This window comes from Muntiacus reevesi, chromosome 2 (assembly GCF_963930625.1).
Source record: "Muntiacus reevesi chromosome 2, mMunRee1.1, whole genome shotgun sequence".
NCBI lineage: Eukaryota > Metazoa > Chordata > Mammalia > Artiodactyla > Cervidae > Muntiacus > Muntiacus reevesi.
Window position 1 is genome coordinate 108868734 of NC_089250.1, and position 20740 is coordinate 108889473.

At 50.0% G+C, this 20740-nt stretch overlaps 1 protein-coding gene across 17 annotated transcripts in view; it reads right to left on the reverse strand.

Moving 5' to 3' along the window:
- Window positions 1–20740, reverse strand: part of CAMK2G (calcium/calmodulin dependent protein kinase II gamma) — a 54855-nt gene that overhangs the window by 18257 nt on the left and 15858 nt on the right. For 9 of the 17 annotated variants that reach the window (XM_065922650.1, XM_065922643.1, XM_065922646.1 and 6 more), the window contains exons 4-14: window positions 16688–16742; window positions 15775–15840; window positions 13515–13587; window positions 13265–13367; window positions 12753–12836; window positions 12228–12322; window positions 11547–11669; window positions 8149–8232; window positions 7833–7875; window positions 5251–5313; window positions 3275–3318 (exon numbers count right to left, since the gene is read on the reverse strand). In XM_065922650.1, coding sequence (XP_065778722.1) covers window positions 3275–3318; window positions 5251–5313; window positions 7833–7875; window positions 8149–8232; window positions 11547–11669; window positions 12228–12322; window positions 12753–12836; window positions 13265–13367; window positions 13515–13587; window positions 15775–15840; window positions 16688–16742 — 833 coding nt within the window. The remainder of the gene's footprint in view (window positions 1–3274; window positions 3319–5250; window positions 5314–7832; window positions 7876–8148; window positions 8233–11546; window positions 11670–12227; window positions 12323–12752; window positions 12837–13264; window positions 13368–13514; window positions 13588–15774; window positions 15841–16687; window positions 16743–20740) is intronic. The other 8 variants (XM_065922655.1, XM_065922647.1, XM_065922654.1 and 5 more) reach the window with 2 other exon arrangements.

Consider the following 20740-nt stretch of genomic DNA (forward strand, 5'->3'; position numbering starts at 1 on the left):
TTTGCACATCCAGTGTTGACCTCCCTGGGCAAAACCAGCTTTAACGACCTCTCCACCCATTCCCTGGTGGTATACTCATTGAGAATCTGCCTGCCAATGCAAGGGTCACGAGTTTAATCCCTGATCCGGGAAGTTCCCACATGCCGGGACTGAGCCCCATGTGCCACAACTACTGAGCCAGCGTTCTAGAGCCCGAGGGCCTCAGAATTAATTACTGAGTCCCTGTGCTGCAACTACTGAAGCCAATGCGCCTACAGTCTGTGTTCTGCAACAAGAGAAACACTGCAATAAGCCTGTGCACCGCAACGAAGAGTAGCTTCTAGTAGCCACAACTAGAGAAACCCTGTACACAGCAGTGAGGACCCAGCAGAACCAAAAATGAATAAATAAATCTTAAAAAAAAGACATTTCCACCCAGATCTCTACCTGTCTCTCAGTCTCAATGTGGTTCAAAAGAAAACATCTCTTCCCTCTGAAACATTCCTTCACTACTCCCCATTCCAGCAGAGATATCACCATTTCTTTTAACAGTCCTGAAACTTTGACATTACCTTTGAAGGATCCTCTTTTAATCCATGAATCCAATGGGAACATCCTTTGCCACACCTCTTATCAGAGCTAATGTCTCATCCGAGCCTGGCACTCTTGGACAGAGCTGGACCTGTGACCCATAGGCAGCACCTATGCCAGCTGGTTGGTTGTGCTCCTCTGGTTACTTTGAATATTAACTCTTTATATTTCTCATTATCTTTACTTCACCCTATACCCAGACTGTAATAAGTCCTAGTTGATACTTCTGTGTCTAGCTCCTACTGTCAACTTAAAAAATGTACCATGTGAGAGTTGTGAATTAAGTTTTATTTGGGGCAAAAATGAGGACCATAGCCCAGAAGACAGCACCTCAGATAACTCTGAGAAAGTGCTCCAAAGAAGTAGAGGGGAAGGGCAGTATATGTGTGATTTTGGTAAAGGGGAAGTACATGCAATCAAACACATATATATATATATATTTTTTCACAGAAGGTTTCTGCTAGTCACGAGGAACACTTGTCACCATGAAGGATTTTAGTGGTTTTCTAGATATGGGAAGTTATAAGAATGAATTGGGCTCATAAAATTGGCTCTTGATTATATCTAACTATCTGAAGACCTGTTCTGCCAGTTTTAACCAGAGTATAGAGTGCCTCATTTCAGCTCTCCACCCTGAACTCCTTTCAGGGGGTGTTGAAAATTAGTAGCCGCAGCAGCATATGATTTAATCCTTGTAGAGGTAGATGGTAAGTACCAATGGCAAGTGCCAATTTGTGGTTGACACTAGCGTCCTCTATTTACCCTGACACACTTAGCCAAGTCTTTCAAAAACACCACTCTTAACCTTCTCTGCTCAGTGGCCTTCGGTGTTTCCTGTGGTCTAACACACAAACCTCCAATTTCTCTGCCCAACCAGACCAATCCAGCTGTGTTTTCTGTATCCCTTTACCATATACTCCATGTTTCGGTTGAGCAGAGAACATCAAGATATATAATAGAACCTAAAAAAATATATTTTTGTTGTTTTTAAGTTACAAAAATAATACATTCCCATTTTAAAGAAAACATGTATACACATTAAAAAAATAAAGGTGTGCCTTCCCCATCCTGCCCTTGCCTCCAATCCCATTTTCTAAAGGCAATCACTGACGTGGGTCCAATCTTCCTACATCCTTGTAGCTTTCTCCAACAAGTTTCTTCCAAAGCTTCTTGGACTGAACCATCCCTTGTAGGGTCCATATACCATTCAGTGCTTAGCTGATTCCAGGTGTATCCACTTTCCTTTTCAATTAACCTTGCAACTTCTTGAGGCTGAATGAAATCTGCATCTCCTCTTATACCTCTTATGTGCCCCTAGCACTGAGCCTCTGATAGGTATTTAATAAACACTTTGTGAAGACAGATTCTAGCTTCTTCTCCAGAAAGACACATGCAAAATCTCTAAATAAACTGACCACCTTTCCCTAGGGATTCCTAGGTGGCTCAGTGGTAAAGAATCCACCCACCAATGCAGGAGACACAGGTTCAATCTCTGGGTCGGGTAGATCTTCTGGAGTAGGAAATGGCAACTCGCTCTAGTTTTCCTGCCAGGATAACTTATGGACAGAGGAGCCTGGCAGCTACAGCCCATGAGGTCACAAGAGTTGGACACGACTGGGCAACTAAGTACACATACACACCTTTTCCTAACTTGGCTCCACTATCTAGCCCACAGCCCTGAAACTGAGGGGCTGTCAATCAACCCCAGCTCTATGGCAGCAGGTGTGTGTGGAGCCCAAGCTCCCCTCCTTAGGGCAGAAGTACACGGAAGCAGGCATGCAAAGAATGAGAGAGAAAGGAAGGGATGGGGGTAGGGAAAGGGGCACAGGTCTATCTCAGCGGGGAACATAAGATCCCAGGGAAAAGTCTCATTTAAACTTTTGTCTTAATTTAAAGGTTTGCATGATAATGGTTTGAACTTCTCTGCGGTATAAGTTGGTAGGTTTCAAGATAGCATGAACTCCTATCTATCTCCCCAGTCCAGGGTGCTTTCTGCCCCCAAAGCATCTAGGAATACCTTGAGCTTTGTGTGGACCCCTCTACCTTGGCCAAGCAGGCACCCCCACTGAGACTTCCTGCTTATGGGGCCTGGTCCCTGCTCTTGCCTTCATCCCCCAGAAAAGTTTCCCTCACCAAATGAAGACGAGCTGTGACAACCAAGTCCCTTGCCTGTTTCTAAGGCACCTGTGCCTCAAGACAGTTCAAGACGCTATCCCTCAATGGTATTGAGCTGAGTTCTGGAAGTGCTTTGGAGATCAGAAAAAAAAAGAAAAGGATAGTAGCTTCAGGTGCCAAGGCTTGTGCCCTGAGTCAACCAGACAAACTTTGCTTTCATTTGATTAAATGGGTTTGGGCTTTAAAAAGAAAATAAGATTAACCAATAACCTAAAAAACCCAGATAGTCAAGCCCTGGAGATAAAACCTGTGCCTGGAAGTCAAGTTCGGGATTCAGTTCTAGCAAACTATAGTTTGAATCACCTCCCCTGAGTCTTTCCAATCAAGCTAGGGTCAGATGAAGCACATATCCCTCTGCCCTCCCAGGCCAGTGGAACCTGCTGTTCTGAGCACAGAGGTTTCTGGTTTAAAGCAAAAAGCAAGGATAGGGAGGTTCTTGGGGAAAGGAGTGACAAAGTGCCAAGGAGTCCCAGGAGTGACTTTTTGGGGAGAGGGGCCACACTTGGGCTGGAGGAGTGGAAACACCTACCTTGACACCGCCGTCCGACTTCTTGTTCAATAGGCTTTTGGCAGCTGTGAAAACAAAGAGAAAAATCAAGTCTCCTGCATGGTACCCTCTCTTTAACCTGAAGTCTGGCAGCTGGATCCGCAAGAGACTGACATGTTTGACAAAGGGGCCAGGAGTCTCCTGAAACCCCTAAATGAGGCCCTTCCTGAGGCCCCAGAGCAAGAAGGGCATCTCAGGCAGCGTCAGACCCGCAGGGTGGCACCCCAGGATCTCCTCTGCCATGGAAGAGGACTCAGCAGAAACAAGGACACTCCGGACTTAGGAGAAAACCACAGTCAACACTGGGGCTGCCTGGGCGATTGGGAACTCTGCCTTCAACAGCTTCCACCTAGGCCTGGAAGCAGAGTGCCAGGGTGAAAGGTGAGGGCTCCACCCCTAGATGCCATGGAAATTCTCAGGACGGCCAAGCTGCAAGGATGCAAGACATCTCCTGAGTGTTCTCAAGAAACAAGAGTGTCACAGTTCACGAAGGAGACCAGACGTGAGGACAGACAGACACAGACACGGAGACCGGGAGCACCCACAGGAGGGCTTTGCCGGGGGGCTGAAGCCTTGACGGGCAGGTCCTCAATGCCACCCTTTCCTCGGAGTCTAGTCTCTGGACCCACTGAGCAGCAAGGACTGGGCAGACAGACTCTAGCCAGGGACAGGGTGATGCTGATGAGCTCCACTAGGAAGGATGGGGATGTCTGTTGGCCACAAAGGCCACAGGAAGGTGGCAGACAGTGGATGGGAGATTCCAGGGAGAGGGAATCAGTCCAACTGTCTGATCCACCCTGACTCTGACGGGCTTGCATCTTGGGTCTACTGCTTACTAGCTGTGTGAGTTACCTAACCTCTCTGAACCTCAGTTTCTTTATCTATAAAATGGGATCATGGCATGACAAGCACTAAGCAGAGTGCCTGGCACATAGCAAGCACTCAGCAAGTGTTAACAATGGTCAGTACTGCTGCAGCGCTTTCCTTCAGGTGGCCATTCCTACCCAAGCTGGGTCTCCCAAGGGAATCACAACTCTGACCTCCACAGACAGACTTTGGGTCTATCTCCAGTTAATGCTGGGGTGATCTGAAAAAAAAATTTTTTTTACTGCACTTACTACTATGTCTGACCAGCCACTGTGTTAAGTGCTTTACATACATCAAAGTTCTCAACTCTGATAGCCCATTAGAATCACTTGGGAATTGGGAGGAGAAAAAAAAACAAAAAAAACCTTATGCCTATCCCATGCCCTAGGGATTCTGATTTTATTTGTCTTGGGTGGGGGTCTCGGCAACAGGGATATTTTTTGGACAAGTCTTCTCCTACAGGCAGCGTTGAGAGCCTTAGTCAAAAATGATTTTAATTGTTATTAGCTCCATTGGAGAGATGAGGAAACTGAGGCTGGGAGAGCTGCTGTGACTTGCTCGGGGTGAGGCAGGGCTAGGATCCAAACCCAGGGACGGCTGTGTGCACAGCTTCTGCACTCTATTGCCTTCCAGACCCAGAGGCGTGCAAGGCCAGACCTCACAATTTTGAGGGGCGTGGCTTCCCCCCGGCGGGGTGGGGCCTACCAGTGCGGCTGAACCCTAGTCCGGGCCCCCAGTGCAGGTCGCGGCCAGGCCAGGGCTGTCTCGGTCGCCTTGGCCGCAGCCCTCACAGGTAGGCCAGGCTGTCAGGCGGGCGGCGCATTGGGAGGAAAGCCTCCTGCTGCCCAGCTCCATGTCCCCAGGCTATTGCCTCCTGAGAGTTGGCAAGCGCCCAGCATGCACGGCTGGTTAGGGGGCTCCGTAACACCGAGGCGCTCGCAGATGTCAAGTTAGGTGGTCCTTCCGGCATGCCCATCTCAGCCCGCAAGCATGGGACTCGCCTCCCTGGTGAACGGGCCTGGCATGCTGGCCCTCCTGGTGGGGTGGCAGGGAGCCGAGGCAGGCGGTCGGGGAGGACTCATGCCACGTACCTTGCCCGGCCAGGCCGGCGGCGCTCGCGGCAGGCGAGGCGGGGGCGGAGCTCTGCCTGCCAACTGAGGGGATACAGTCTCTCAGTGCACAGAGCTGCCGCAAAGCCACGGGGGCCAGTCAGCAGCGAGCATGCCCCAGCGCGAGGCGCAGGAACCCGCTGCCGCCGCGCACAGCAGCATCCGGGCGGCGTGGCCAAGCCGGCCGAGCTGGGGGAGCGGAGGCGCCGGAGGCAGGCTGGTGAGCAGGTGCAGCCAGTCCTGCAGCAGTCTGGGGACCTGAGAGGGCCAGGCTCGGACAGGTCGTGGGGAAATCCCGGGGCTCCACCTGTCCCACGACCACCTCGGGTGGAAGGTCTGCAGGCCCAAACCTGACTTGGAGAGGGGTGGCCGTCCTTTCCGAGGCAGCCCAGCCCTAGCTTAAGGCTGTGAGGAGTCGGAATCTCATCTGCAGACCTTCCTCCCGAGGGGACCTTCTTTAGGACATTTTCAGATGGCAGCCCTTTCCTTCGCCCACATTCCAAACGGTAGAGAGATGGGCACCTGGGGCCCAGGGAGGGTCTGTGGCCCTAGTTCACTGATGCTCCACATCCCCCAGCTTCTCGGAGACACAGGTCACTTTCCCTCTTCAAGGCAGGTGGCCAGGGAAGGCTGTATTTCACAGTGTTCCTAAGGTGTAGATGCCCCAAAAATGAGCCCCCAGAAAGAAAATCAAGGCTGCTAAAGCAATACATTCTAGAAGCCCCCATTTCACCTTTCGCCAACCTGTTCAAATCCAGGGATAGATAAGCTGAACTTTCTACTTGGGATCAACTCAGAAAACAGCCTCACTTGTTCCTGAAGAAGCACACACGTGCCCTTTCTTCTTGATTATACCTGTACATACCTCTTTCTAGAGAAGCTTCTGGAGACAGGCTCTGTCTTCACCTGTCCCAGAGTCAGGGCAGAAGAGGTTATCCTGGAATGCTTGCAACATTTTTTTTTTTGGTCTCTTGAGCCAGGGCAAAGTGCGTGTGAAGGCCAGACAGAGTCTGAGCCGCAAGGGCAGGAGGCTCTTTAGGGACCAGTGAAGGTGCTGTGTCCTGACAGAGACCGAGTTCCTGAAACTAGGACACCAATTTCCTGAAATGGACAGAAGAAGCTGACGCGGAGGCTGTCTCAGGGCCGGGCACATGCTATTGATTTCCTAGCAGCCTGTTTCACGTCTCTTCTACTCAGAGCGAGAACAGATCACCCCATTCTAGGGTGGACACAGAACTGCCCTTGAGCATCCTCTCGAAGGGCTTTCTTAAACCCAGAACATAAAAGCTGTAAGCAGAATTAAGACAACCAGAGGCCCGAGGAGGGACAACAGCTCCACCTCTGCTGGAGGTGGCTCACTGTGCCCGCCTATCCCCATTTGTAAGGTGAATCCAAAACACAGCCTTTCCTTCGTGGGTGCCCACAACACAAGACTGAGCCCTGACCAGGGTCACAGGTCCCTCTGAGGAGGACAGTCTCCCAGCTCACTGTCTAGTCCTGACCGTCCGGGGCCCTGTGGCTCGCAGTCTAGAGTTTATGAAACCCCAGAGGCAAGGCTGGAGGTTACCAGGAACTACTGGAGCCAGGCCTATGGACTCAAGTTCAAGGGGCAATCTCTGCCCAGGGAGCAGTCCACCTGAGCCTCCTGCACACCACCACCCCCCCAACCCCGCACCATGGCTGTGCAGAGGGAAAGCAAGGGAAGGAGTCTGGTTATGAGAAAGCAGGGTAAGTCTTGAGCCAAACTAGTGGGGCTGGCGGTGAGGGGGAGGGAGGACCAGGGAAAAGGCAAGTTGGGAAGAGACCTTTCTGTCTTTTAAGTCCTGTCATCACTCTTTTCCTCACAGAAAAGCCACGATGCTTCCCAACTGAGGTGAACAATGATGGGGAGGCGGGGGTGGGGGTGGGGGTGGTGGGAAGGTGGAGTGTCTTGCATCTTAAAAAGAAATGTCAAGTGTGATTTACAAATTATTGGTCCCAAGTCTCCCAATTCCACATACGAATTTAAGCAAGTTCCTTTCCCTCCATCCTGCTGGCCTGTTTCTTCATTTTTACGGTTAGTATCACAGAAAATATTTTAAGCATAGTCACTGTAAATGGTTTAAACATCTGGAATGATTTCTATTAGTCATCGCTACTTGGACACAACGATGTAGATATCGTCCCAGTTGGCCAATTAATGGGGGTAACTGGGAAGATTCACTCTATCTCATCCCTTTCTTTTCCCAAGCACATCCTCCGGTGCCCTTGAGACTGTCTAAAATCTTAAAGTGCTGAGAGTCTTCAGAGAATTAAGAATCCCCATGGACAACGTAAATGGAAGACTGGGCAGGTTACTCCTTGTGAGGTTCTAGGAAACGCCGATCATAAACCTGAAGTCAAGTAAAATCCCTCAGAATTTCAGGTTACAAGACTCAGCTGTAGCAGGGCCTCCAAACAGCATCCTCACCATCCTGGTCAAGGTGCTGCCTGAGATACCCAGCATCGGGATGGCATGATACCTGGCAATGGCCCATCCTGACCCACTCACCTCAGAGAATGAAATGGCACAGCTGAAAACATACCTGAAAAGTTCCTGGAGACAAGCATGGTCGTGAGGATGGCACCCTGGAAAAAGAAAAGGGTCCTGTGAATTCCATCAGGCTCTACAGAAGCATGCTCTGTTCTCAGGCAGAGTGCAACTGCTGTCTAGGGGCCCTCCTTGGGTACAATGTTCACAGCTCAGCTCCAGCCATGAGAGATTGTTCCAGTCGGCCGATTAATGGGGGTGATGACTGGGAAGATTCATTCTATCTCTCCTGTTGTGATGGGGCAGGGGGTGCACTGCCAAAAGGAATGATTTCAGGACGCTGGCAGTCGGGCCCAGAAGGCACAACTCACCTTCAGTTTTCTCCGGGCATTGAACTTGCGTAGGCACTCCACTGTCTCTTGACGATGCATCATAGATGCCACCGTGGACCGTTGCTGGAAGCCAAACAGACAGGCCTGTGAGCCCCCAGGCACATCCTCTGCCATAGTCCCAGCACTGGTGGCCTTGTGCTCAGCACCCAGAGTTGCTCCAAAGATAAGATGAGGTCATAGATGTGAAAAATGCTTTTACAATAAAAGCTCTACCCAAAACTCAAGGTTATGTAAGGACAATAATTTGAACATGAAAACACCACCAGTAATTGATGCTGGATGAGGGTGCCCGAGAGAGCATTTTGATCTTCCTTAGGGGATGGAGGCTATGGAAAGGGTGAGTACTCTGTGTGTTGTGATCCTCACACAGTTATTCCTTCATCTACTATTTAGTGAGCACCTAATGTACTCCAGATTCTGGGCAGTGAGAAAACAGGAAGGGGTCCTGCTCTCTGCAGAGAACATTCATTCTTTCCAAGAGCTCCTCTCAGCAGCCCCCTACAAGGTCCTAAATGAAGTTGTGATGTGAGAAACTGAGGATCTTCACCTTGAAGCATCAGTTCTCTTCACCATTTTGGATGTGAATTTTTCTTCAATGTATTACTGCTAACTTTTAAACAGAATCCCTTAGACATGATTTATATTTCCCTGATAACTCAGGGTCAGCAATACAAGCATCAATTATTACATAATATCCTAATACAGAGGTGTCCTCAGGGGCTACTGAGATATACAGGATGATAGGGAATAGGGCCCACAAACATACCCCCAGAACATACTATTCCCACAATTCTTGAATACCCATTTTAAGTGGCTCATCCCTTTACTCTGCTCTTGTTATATCTTGGCTAGTCTGCTAGAAAAATAAAACCTACAACATGTAGCCTGGTGCCCACACCCCCACGGGACCACCCTGTCATCCTTGCCCTCATCCCTGGCTTCTCTCTTTCCTGGTTCCTGAAGCAACTCTCCCTTCTGTCGACCTTCTGGAGTGGGGGGCGGGTGTGTGTGTGTGTGTGTGTGTATCATATTTCACTTCCTCCTCCAAAGTGTAAACTTCTAAACCAGAGAAATGAGAGATGTTCGAGCAAGAACTTCTTCAGTTCCAGCCTTCCCCCCACAAGCTGATTTTCACCCCCCTGCAACCGAATCCCAGGTCTCAGAAGCATCACCCCTCATGTGCTGGCCCCCTGACCTGGGCTCCAGAGCCCCTCTCTTGTGCTTTACAAACACTGGTTCTTCAGTTAGCCTATATGTGTATATATATTTTTTAACATAAAACAAGTCAAATTATCTTCCAGATTAGTAGATAGGACACCTTCTACAGGTCTCACATTGAGCCAAAATTTAGCCAATATTTTAAACCCTTTATTCTGGATAATATTCTTCTCTGCAGTCAACAGAATATAATCAATTGCAAGATTTTAAAACTTCCCCTGACTCATCCATCTTCTCTAGCAGTATCATCGGTCTCTCTGCCTCCACTGCCTCTTTCAGTGAAATAATGAAACAATGCTTGTAACTGGTCACAGGCAACAGGCTCTCTTCCATCTTTATCATGGACTTTCTGAAGCATCTGATTACAGACCCTCCCTTCCTGAGACCTCCTGTTTTGTAGGATCTCCTGATCTTCCTTCTCCCATGGACATTCTCATTCGCAGCCCCCTTTGCTGGCTCCTCTCCGGGCCACTAAATGCTGGTGGCCATATCTTCTCTTACAACAGCCCACAGTAAGGATTCAATTAGCAGAGAACCAATCCCATCTATTTCTATAGCCCCAACACCATCCATACAGAAATGACCACAACCTGTATTTCTGATTTTTAATTTCTCTATACTTCTAACTCCCCACGGGATGTCTTCAGCTGGAAGCCTTCATACTTAACATGTATGAAACTAAAATCATCATCTTTTCTCATAAAAGGGCTCCTCCTCTAGGTTTCCTCTGGGTCAGTGAATGGTACAACCCTCCAGTTCAGTTACCAACTCAAAACCTGGCAATTCCCACAGATCTCTCTCTCAAAAGACCTTCACTTTCCAAATCCAGTTGGTCACAAAGTCCTTTTTATTTTCTCTCTCAAATATCTCTCAAATGTGTCCACTCCTTGCCACACCACCTATCCTATCATTACCCTTAGCTGAAACCTTGTCTGGCCTTGCTTAGACAACCACAACAGCTTCCTTAGCTCTCTCTGCCCCTGCCTCTTCAATTCCATTTTCTACACAGCTTCCAAAGTGATCTTTCTTAATTGCATATTTCATTCCCTCTTTGAAACTCTTAAATGGTTCCCTATGCTTTCAGAATAAAACCCAAACTGCTTAGGCAGAAACTTGTACGTCACTGGAATCGTTTTTAGCTTCATTCTCTTATATTCCTGTAGCCCTACCTTCATCTACAACCAAACTACTTAACATTCCTTAAACTCACTGTAATTCCCTATGGCCACTCACCTTAGCCCACGCTAACCTCAGTCTGCAGGTTATCATCCTGGGGAATTTCCCGTAATCTGCCGAGAACCAGGACAGAGCTCACCTCCTCCAGGCCTTCAGCAATCCCACTGCCCACCAGAGACGGCAGGGGCTCCTATACACTCGTTAGATTTTTTTTACGTACTTGTCACATTGCACTGGTTGCCTGCTTGAGTGCCCGTCTCCCCAGATCATCTCTGAGATCTGTGGGGGAAGGCACCAGGCCTTATTCATCTTTGTATCTCCAGCACACAGGGACCAGCACCAAAGAGGCATTCAGTAAACATGGAAAAGAGCAAATAAATACATGCATCACAGTTATCAGGAGGCCTGACTATAGCAGACCCTGTTTGAAAAGAGATATTGCAGCCAGATAGAACTTTACACAAAAACAGAACATGATGACGACCCACACCGATAGCCTGGGGGCTCTCCTAGGACGAGCTTTGTGACTGAACTTCAGAAGCTCTTTTTTCATTGCTCACAGGCCTCTTTTGTTTATTTGTTGGGTCTCATCACCTTCCCATTAGAGTTGTCTGATTTGGGATCTGGATATGCACTCTGGGCATGGCAATTTACTTTTGAGTCCTGCTGGCAGCTTTCTGTCATCAACTGGAGTCTGCAAGGGTCAACCTAAGCCCTCATTCAACAGCAAAACTAAGTCATACCTGCCAAATGAGTGGGGGAAGGTCACGGAGAGGCCAGTTAGTCCCAATGGCCTCCCTGGCTTCTCTTGGTGACATTTGCTGCCCCTGGGCCCCACCCAGTCCCCTGTCCCCTCTGCAGCATCTTAGCTCAAGGCCCCAAATGATTATTCTCTAGTCACAAGAAGGGGGGTAAAGACAGTGCTATGAGCACGTTGAGAGCTGATATCCTGGATCTCCTTGACCTCGGGAGAAGACACTTACACAGACCCATGGATGCTTGAGAGCCTGGTCAGCTGTGATACGCTTTGCGGGGTTTATGGTCAGCATCTGGTTGATCAAGTTCTTGGCTTCTGGAGTCACTGTGTCCCACTCTGGTGATGGGAACTAAGAAGTGGGAACAGGAGAAGGAGGGATATGAAATCTGTGCACCTTATACCCCTTGTAACCAGGGTTACAAGGTTAACCCTGGTTAACTATCGAAAGCTGCCTAGCACGAAGTGGGCTAAGCACTGAGCATCCCAGGACCTGAGTCAACTTACAGACTGGGAAAGAAGAACAGAACAATCATGGTTAGAATGCCAGAATATCATACCGGGGGACCCTGACATCTTCTGGTTCAAGTCCATCTCCCTACGAGGAGGAACCCGCTGCTCAACACTATGCCCAAGGCCCCACGGCAGTGGGAGGAGCCGCCACACTTCTCACCTCGATGTCACACGGCGCACTACACAGCCACAAGTAACAGAACAAAGGGCTTTAGTGGACTCCGTGATTTTACAGCCACCAACAATGGCTGTGCAAAAAAGCTGCTCCCTGGGACAGGTGGTGATAAGAATTGAGGCCTATATGGTCCTCAATTTCCCTGACACTCCCCACACCCTGCAACATACTCAGCACACCCCCTTCCCCTGGACAGAGGGGCAGGAACAAACTGGTCCTTACATCATAGGCTCCAGCCTTGATCTGCTGATACAGCTTGTGCTGATCCTCATCCCAGAAAGGAGGGTAGCCCACCAGGAGGATATATAGGATGACCCCTACAAGACAGAACACAGGTCACTGGGGTCAGTCACCTGCTTTGCTGAAGAAAAGCCACATGGGGCTCTGAGCCACCCAGAAAGTCAAGGACCATCCCAGAGAGAGAGGTGGATGGCAGCCGACAATGCTGTGCCACTGTGCTTCACATCCCATGTCACCACGCCATGTCTGGGATTTCTTCAGGCTCAACCCACCCACTAAGGCATGGGTAAATCCCTCTTTGAGAAGGAAACATCATCATCATCTAGGAAGCTGGGGAGGAGGTTGTGATGGGAACAGCCATCCCGGGGGACACCAGAGCAAATGCTGTGACTTCACATATACCAGATGCCTGTGGGACCCGCAGGGAATAGCAATGCCTCTTTCTTGTCATCGCTGGAAGTTGAGCGCCCTTAACACCAAAAAGCTGAGTGTGTGGAATGGGCTTACCGCAGGCCCAGATATCCACAGGTTTTCCATAGGGATCTTTCCTCAAGACCTCAGGGGACAAGTAACCTGGGGTGCCAGCAAAACCTGTAGCGGAAGAGAGAGCGGAGGCACACTGAACCCACTTTCTCTCTCACTAAATCCACATCAGCAGTTTTCCCCAAGTCCCTTCTTACTCCTGTTGATTTGGCTATATAAGCTCTCAGCACTTGGGCAGCAAGAGACGACGGGCTGGGCTTCTTGTAGTGCCCGGAATCTAAACCAGAGGGCAAATACGTGTGCCTTAAAGGAACTTCCATTGTCCCCGGAGGCAGCAAGAATGCAGTGCTGACAGCAGCTAGTCTCACTGTACTGCGTCACGGAGGGCCAGGGGGAGCTCTCTGCCCTCCCTGCCTCCAGTCTCTGAGGAGGCCAGGACCATTAAGGGTCTGGCTTGTAGTTCTGAAAGAGGAAGGCAGATCAGGAAGAGGAGGAAGGGCGGGAGCTGCATTCCAGGAAGACGGGGTCACGCTTACCAAACCAAGCCTGTTGCTCCCCCTGTACTTCGATGGCTAGGCCGAAATCAGCCAGCTTGACGGCAGCACCCTTGCATTTACTCGCGAGCAGCAGGTTCTCAGGCTGTATAAGGAAGACAGAGAACCTCGTGAAGCACCAATCCCGCAGCCCAGACGAATTTAGCTTGGGACCATGCAGTACTATCACCTGGCACCAGGTGGCGCCAGTGCTTCACAAACAAGAGGCAAAGGGGAGCCGGGCAGTAAGTACCTTCAGGTCCCGGTGGACGATGTCGTGCTGGTGGATGTGGTTAACACTCTCCAGAATCTGATGTATACAGTGGCTGCAAAAGCACGAAAAGAAAGGTTAGTGCAGGGTTAAACCATCCACGACCACATGCTGTAGGCTAAAGCACTTAACTCTGGGTCATGGATTCACACAGAATCACTGAACTAGGAACTAAAACCTTGGACTTTGGACACCATCTGTTCAACCTACTTTACGAAAGAGGAAACTGAGGCCCAAGCAGACTAAGTGGTTTGTCCAGGGTCTCCCACTAGATAACAGCAGAGGACAGACCAGAACAGGGTCCACCAAGCCTCCTTAGATTGTGAAGGCTCAGCATATCCAATTTGTTTCTAAGAAAGAATACCTCAGATGCCTGAGAAAGAGATACCATCCAACCCCTTCCTCCTTTCTCTTTCCCCCTATAGTAACCGTGTTCTTGGAGAAGAGCCTTGTGGTGGCAACTCAGGAAGGATAGTCCCACCAAGCCTAAGCTGTTTTGGGGGTAGGTAAACATTTATCAAGCACCTATAAGCACTGGACTGGGTGTCACACCAGCTGTGTAGGGGACCCAGTGCAGGCCCTGAAGTTTATCATCTGGTAGGGGAGAGAAAATGAGTACACAGGCATCATCGAGAAATAAGACACTTAAGAGAGTCCCAAAGCGGCCCCCCCAAGGAGCATTTCCCATCATGCTTTTGCACAGAAGAAGACAAAGTAGCATAGAGTCACATTGGGCTGCTGATTCTCAAATTCTTGAAGGCCGTCCACCGTCCAAACCATCCTCCACACCTGTGGTCAACTCCCGGTGGAGTGCACCAGCAGTCCAGGGCACTGGTGAAAACCAGAGGGTGATTTCGGCCCCCAGGGGACATCTGGCAACACCTGGAGACACTGCTGGTTGTCACCACTGAGAGGGAGGGTGCTATTGGCATCTAGCAGATAGAGGCCAGGGATGCTTCTAGACCTACAATGCACAAGAGGGGCCCTCACGACCAAAAATGATCTGGCCCAAACATCAGTAACCTGGACTGATGGTATTCCTTCCTCTGAAATCTGAGGCTGGGGCTTCCACAAGAGCCAAAGTGTCTCGCTGGGTTCCTGGAGGCTGAGGCTCAGGCCTCCCCATAAGGACATGGTCCAAGAGTAGGCCGAAGAGACTTTAAGACTGAGCTGAAGAGGCGAGTCTCCACAGAAATATATAATTAGAACAGAGCCAAGTTAGCAGGGAGAGCCTTCTGGCCAAAAATGGCAAAAGTGCGAAGTGTCCCAGCAGAGCCAGGCCAAGCCCACTGGTACAGTCACCCGCCCCAGCTCCCCCTCCTCCCCGCCAGGCTCCCTGAGCTATCACCGCCTCCTCCTCCCGCCCCAGAGCCTGGTCCTCCCCTGCTGGCACTGGAATTCATCTCCCACTTGAGAATTTTTCCTGAGGCTGAAGCATCTGAAGCTGATCAGCAAACGTTGGCCTCTAAGGGTTGAGAAATCTGTGAGGAAGCTGTGTCCCCCCCTCCACGCCCCCAGAGGCAGCCAGAGCTGCCACATATGCCTGAGAAGGCTGCAGGCAGGACACTCAAAATCAGGTTGTCAGGACATCACCCTCAGAAAAGATTCAGGGATGGGGGAGGAGCCGGGGCAGGAAAGGCAAGCCAAACAAGTGCCCAAGAGCTGTGGTGTGGGAGGAATTCTGCTGCGTCATGTGAAGAAGCTACCGGGGTTTCTTAGAGGGCTGGGGGGCTGAGGGGTGTGGCCGAAGAATGGTCCTCCAACCTGAAAAGCTGGTCCTGGTGGTCAAGACACAAGGTGATGGTGGCTGAAATCTCCCAGGAAGTTCCCTATATAGATTATTAGCCCAGACGTTTACACTCCTTTGGGACACAGACCATGTTTTCCCCATCTCTGGATCATCCCCAGGATGCCTTGTATGCAGCAGAATTTGTCAGAAGAAGGAAGTGGAGGTAGGGAGAGCTCCTGGGTCCTCGTGAGTATACAGTGGTGCAAAGGAAAGGTACTTCTGGTGTGACAGGGTGAAAGAGATTTGTAAGAGCTTTGCAGAAAACTGATCTGGGAGTGCTGAATTATTAACTTCTAAGCATGCCCATGGAATGTAGCCTGAGTCCAACTCTACAGAATCTTTGTCCTGGTAAGAGCTCTTCTGATAGCTCCCAAAGATGGTTCAAACAGGCACAATGCCCTGCCCCCTAAGATGGTTAAGAGGCACACTTACGCCACAGGGCCCTTGTCTCACCTGGCATCGGCTTCACTGTAGTATTCCCTGGCCACAATGTCTTCAAACAGCTCTCCGCCGGTAACACTGCAACCAACAAAGAGGGTCAGAGGAGGCAGCATCCAACAGGTAGCCAACAGCCACACTGTACAATGGCTTTCAGAGACGTGTCAACTCTACATGTGCTTTGTCTGCAAGCTCAAAACACACCAATCCTTCAATTAAACGGAGCTTCTTCCTGGGACAATGTGAGCCCTCCCCTCCTCCTGCACATTTCTGTCTCTAAAATTTGTAGATTACCTAATACTCTGGTAAAGATGAATGTACAGGCAGTTAAGAGAAAATAACTGACTTATTCAAACAGTCTTAGCTTTATTTGAGACCAATATGAATACTAAAATCCAGCTGTCCAAGAAGGACTGACCTACTACTGAAGTTGAAGAACAATGAGACCGAGGACACAGAGGCCCAACCCTGAAAATACCAAAGAGGCATTTCTATTCAGTGAAGAACCACTTTTAAGACGTTAAACCACAACCAGAGTGGAGGAGAGACCAATGGGAGCCCAGTTTACAGCTAATAAAGGGTGCCTTCAGTTTCCCAGAATTCTTAAGGTCATGCAAAGAGCTATGTTCTATATCTCCACCGAGAAACAAGAAAAAAAAAAGCATCTGCACAAGGTGTGCTACTGAACAGAAAATGCAAGAGCAATGCCACCCCAGGGTCAGAGCCCTGGAGAAACACTGAGGGAGCAAGGAGACCCTCGGCAATCAGCTCATTACCAGAGGATGTTCAAAATCAAACCCCTCTCCACGGGCAAAGGAGAGGGACCCTTGGCAGAGGCTGAAGACCCAGTTTAGGGCTTTTTTTCCAAGCCTTCCTCTTGACCCAGCTAGAGGGAAAGGCCCCCACACCCTCAGAAAGTGGCACTTACAGGTCAAACACGAGGTAGTGAAACCCTTCTTCAGAAATACTGTCATGGAGGCGTACTGCAAGAGAGGAGATGGGGACAGAGATTAACAGAGAGAAAACCTCGAAAGCCTACTCCTCTCCTCCTTGGCCACCCCAGCCCTGCCCCATCCTGTCAGCCCCACAGGCTCTCTCCCAAGAAGGGGCAGATGCCCAGCATCCCTGGGTCCAAGATGTGGCCGCAGAGCAGAGATGACCAGATCACAGGTCCAGGGCTCGGGTCAGCACTTCAGACTGCCTCAGATGTAGGCGAGAGACAGAAGCTTTGTGGCTAAGAAGGCAGGCAAGACAGAGAAAAGCAGGAACCTTCTTCTGAGAGCGGCTGGTCCCAGCGAAGGTGATCCTGGGATGTGATGTGTGAGGGTGATGTGTGAGGGTGCAGTGCAGGGTGAGAAGCACCTAGGGATGCAGACCGCAGAGGGACAGAGAATGACAAGATGGGAGACCCTGGAGTAAATGGGAGCAGAAGAGTTAGGGGGAGGGGAAGAAGTGGGAAAGGCAGAGCCCAGCAGGCAACACACAGATCCAGGCAATGACAATAACCATTTATTAAGTGCTGACTACGTGCCAGGCCTTGAGTTAGGCTCTTTGCGAACATTACTTAAGCTACAAGTATGTATCAAGTGCTGACTGTGTGTGGCAGATGGTAGGATTTAGGAAGGACACAGTGTCTACTTCAAGGAGTTTATTATTCCTGATGACCACTCTGAGAAAAGTGTTACTCCCATTCCACAGATGAGGACAATGGAGGCTCAAAGGCATAGAGTTTCTTGCCAAAGGCCAAAGATCTGGTGGGTCCAGATGCGAACCCAGCTCTTTCTGACTCCAAATACTGGTTTATACCACTGTTTCCTCCAAGAAATGTGGAGGATCCCACACACCCAGGCAACAAAGCAGTGGAGCCTGGAGAGAAACCGCTCACGAATATGCCCACAAGATGGGTACCGGAGGCTACTGCATGGAGCTGCAGTAAAGGCAAAAGAAAAGGCTGGTGAGCAGAATCTCTTCCCACTCACAGCCTCCAGAGCTCTTGGGCAAGAGCCCAACCTGATGCTGCTGAGGTCTCCTCTTCAGGCTGTGGCCCACAAAGCCACCTCGGGGGGTTAAATGCCAACCGCCCCCCTCAGCATCATTCTAATGCAAATGCACCTCTGCTTTGACCAACCCTCCCACTCAGGCCCCTTCCCTCACCTGATGGAGAGCCTGTGTCCCAAAGGGCTCCCTGTTTGACCTTCACGCAGTTCCAAGAGCTCCTCACAGAGCACTTCAGCAATGGCCTGACACCAAACCAACCAGTGAAGTTCTCAGATACAAAGAAATCTCTTCTGTGTCAGGCCCCTACCAGCTCGAATGATACCTTCCATTTCCAGTGTGAGGGCGTCTCCTCAGGACTGAGGCACTTGCCTCCCTCCCCTTTCCCCCAAAGTGAGATGAGCTGAATGTAAAATCCAGGCCCTCAGCCATCGCTGGAGCCCTGAGCTTTTCCTCACTTGACAAATGAGGACTCGGGCCTGCCAGGGCGAGAACCAGGGCCCAGCAATTGTTTATGCTTCATACTGCCGACCTTATTAGATCTGATCTGGTTACTCAACCTCAAAATTCCACCAGAACTCAGTACTTCTGCAATTTGCCAACAGAATCAAAGGCGGGTAGTACTCCTAAAATCCCTCCTCCTCAACTGATTCTCTCCTGTACTTGGGTGAACAAGCTCATACTTCTCTAGGCCTGTGGGTGACAGAATGAAGAAGCTACAATCAGACCCTTGCCTCCCCCCTACCCTCACTAACCCAGGCATGCTCAGGCGAGCTCCCCCAAAGCCGAGCTCCCCCAAAGCCATGCCACCCTCGTTCCTGACTTGTGCTTCTCTGGCCGGAATGGGTGTCTCATGCTGAGCCCTGCTGCAGCTGCTGCTCCCTCGCTTCCAAAAGGACTTTCCATTTAATTAAAAATTTGCTATTAAAAAGCATTAAAGTGTGTAATACAAATAATCCCCTGGAAATCAGCTGTCCCAGAAGCTAAAGACCAGCTTCATTAGGGAGGTGACTAACAGCAGCAGGATGAGGCACTAACAGGGCAGCAGGTACGATGCTAATAGTGATTCCCAGGGGAGTCCTGGCACCTGGCTATCCTCCCCAGGACCCCTGATCCCAGACCCACACACCCCGCCCCCCCAGCCCCGAGCCCAACAGGGCAAAAAGGGCAGTCACCCATGCCTCTGCCCAGACAGGGAGTCATTGGCACTTGTCCTTCACCAGGAAGACCACACACAGAGTCCAGGTGTGAGGAAACTGGGAGGGGAATCAGATGAGCAGAGATGCGAGGGAAGACCAGTCCCCCCAGGCCACCCAGTCCAGAGCTCCAATTTGATGTGTGTCTCAGGGCCAGGCACCGCCAAGGCAAGGAGGGACAGGTGTGGAAGGCTCCATCACTGAGCAAGACTGCTACCTTTCTTTTTCCATTTGTAAAGAAAATGAACAGGGGACTGAGGACAGAGGAGAAACTTGATTGCATCACTCTAAGTGCCAACCTAGCAGATTCTCGATAATAAAGATCCAAATTATAATACCTAACACTTAGTTGAGCCGTTTCAATGTGCCAGGCATTATGCCAAGTGCTTTACACATGTTATTTGATTGAACCCTTGCATTAGCTCTGTGGAGTAGGTACTTTTATTAACGTCTGTGTAACAGGACAGGAAACTGAGGCTCCAAAAGAAACTCACCCAAAGTTACACTGAGTGGCAGAGCTGAGACTTGAGGCCAAAGCAGGCCAATATCAAGATCCCTGATTTTGTAGAACTGCCCGAAGGGAGTCACTTTCTCCGTCCTCTTGGGCAAAGGAGCTCTAACCTGTCTCTATTAGCCCTGGCCATTCTGACTTGCGCAACAATGTCCATGTGGCACCCTCCCTGAAGCAGGCGTGGCTGGACACGCCATGGACACAGCTGTGAACAAGAGAAACCCAGCAGCCTCTGGGGGGACAGGCTTTAAAGAAGTACTTATACAAACACATAACCAAGCATTAGGGGCTGTCGGGGAGAAGTAAAGGATGTGTGGGGAAAAAAATCCAGGCCATTCCATAGTCATGAGAGGGTATGGAGGCCAAGGAGAACCAGACCAACCTTAGACAGGAAGATCTGGGAAAAGCAGCACGAAGCATTTGCTGCATTACAGTCGTAAACCTAGCTATTGTTCTTTACAAACTGTGGAAGGAAGAACAGGCCAAAAAAAACACACTCAGTGTCTCATACCTTCAAGTACTGACAAAGCCACAACCCAAATATTGTGGCTATTTCCAATTCTTTAAAAACCACCGGACAGTATGCCACATTTTAACTAACAAACTTTGGTCAGAAAAGCACTGACAAAGTATCACTGTTCATGTCCATGGAAATAACACGGCGGGGGAGGAGGTCCTGTCATCCCAGGGGGCTGGTGAGGGAATGAAAGCTGCCCTCTAGGAAGGAGCAGGTGGGCATGGATCTGGGAGCTGCTCACCTATGCTCCAATGTTTCCATCCCTTTCTTTGCAACTGTTATTGCTACACTTACTATTTATTAGCTGTGTGTGGCCTGGGCCCAAGGTAAAAGGCAGCCAGGCTTGAATAACATGTGTGAACTGAGTTGGGGCTGGAGGCACTACTTCTGGGAGCTGGAATCTCCAGTTTTATCACCTCCATTGACTTCCTACACCTTGTTCACTTGCTCAACCTTCTCAGAACCACTCTGCTAAGAGGCACAGATGACAAAACGGAGGCACAGGTAAGTAAAATCATGTGCCAGAGGTCACAGCTGCCCGGCAAATCCCAGATCCAGACCTGGAGGACTGGACACCGAGGCCACAGACCTTTGCTTCTCCATATGCTGAACCAGCAGCATGAGCTTCACCTGGAGACGCGGGGAAGCTCAGGTCCACCCCAGACCTACTGAATCAGAGTCTGAATTTTAACACGATCCCTAGGTGATTCACAAGCACATGAGAGTTTGACAAGTTCTGCTCTAAACCACAATGCTAGGCTG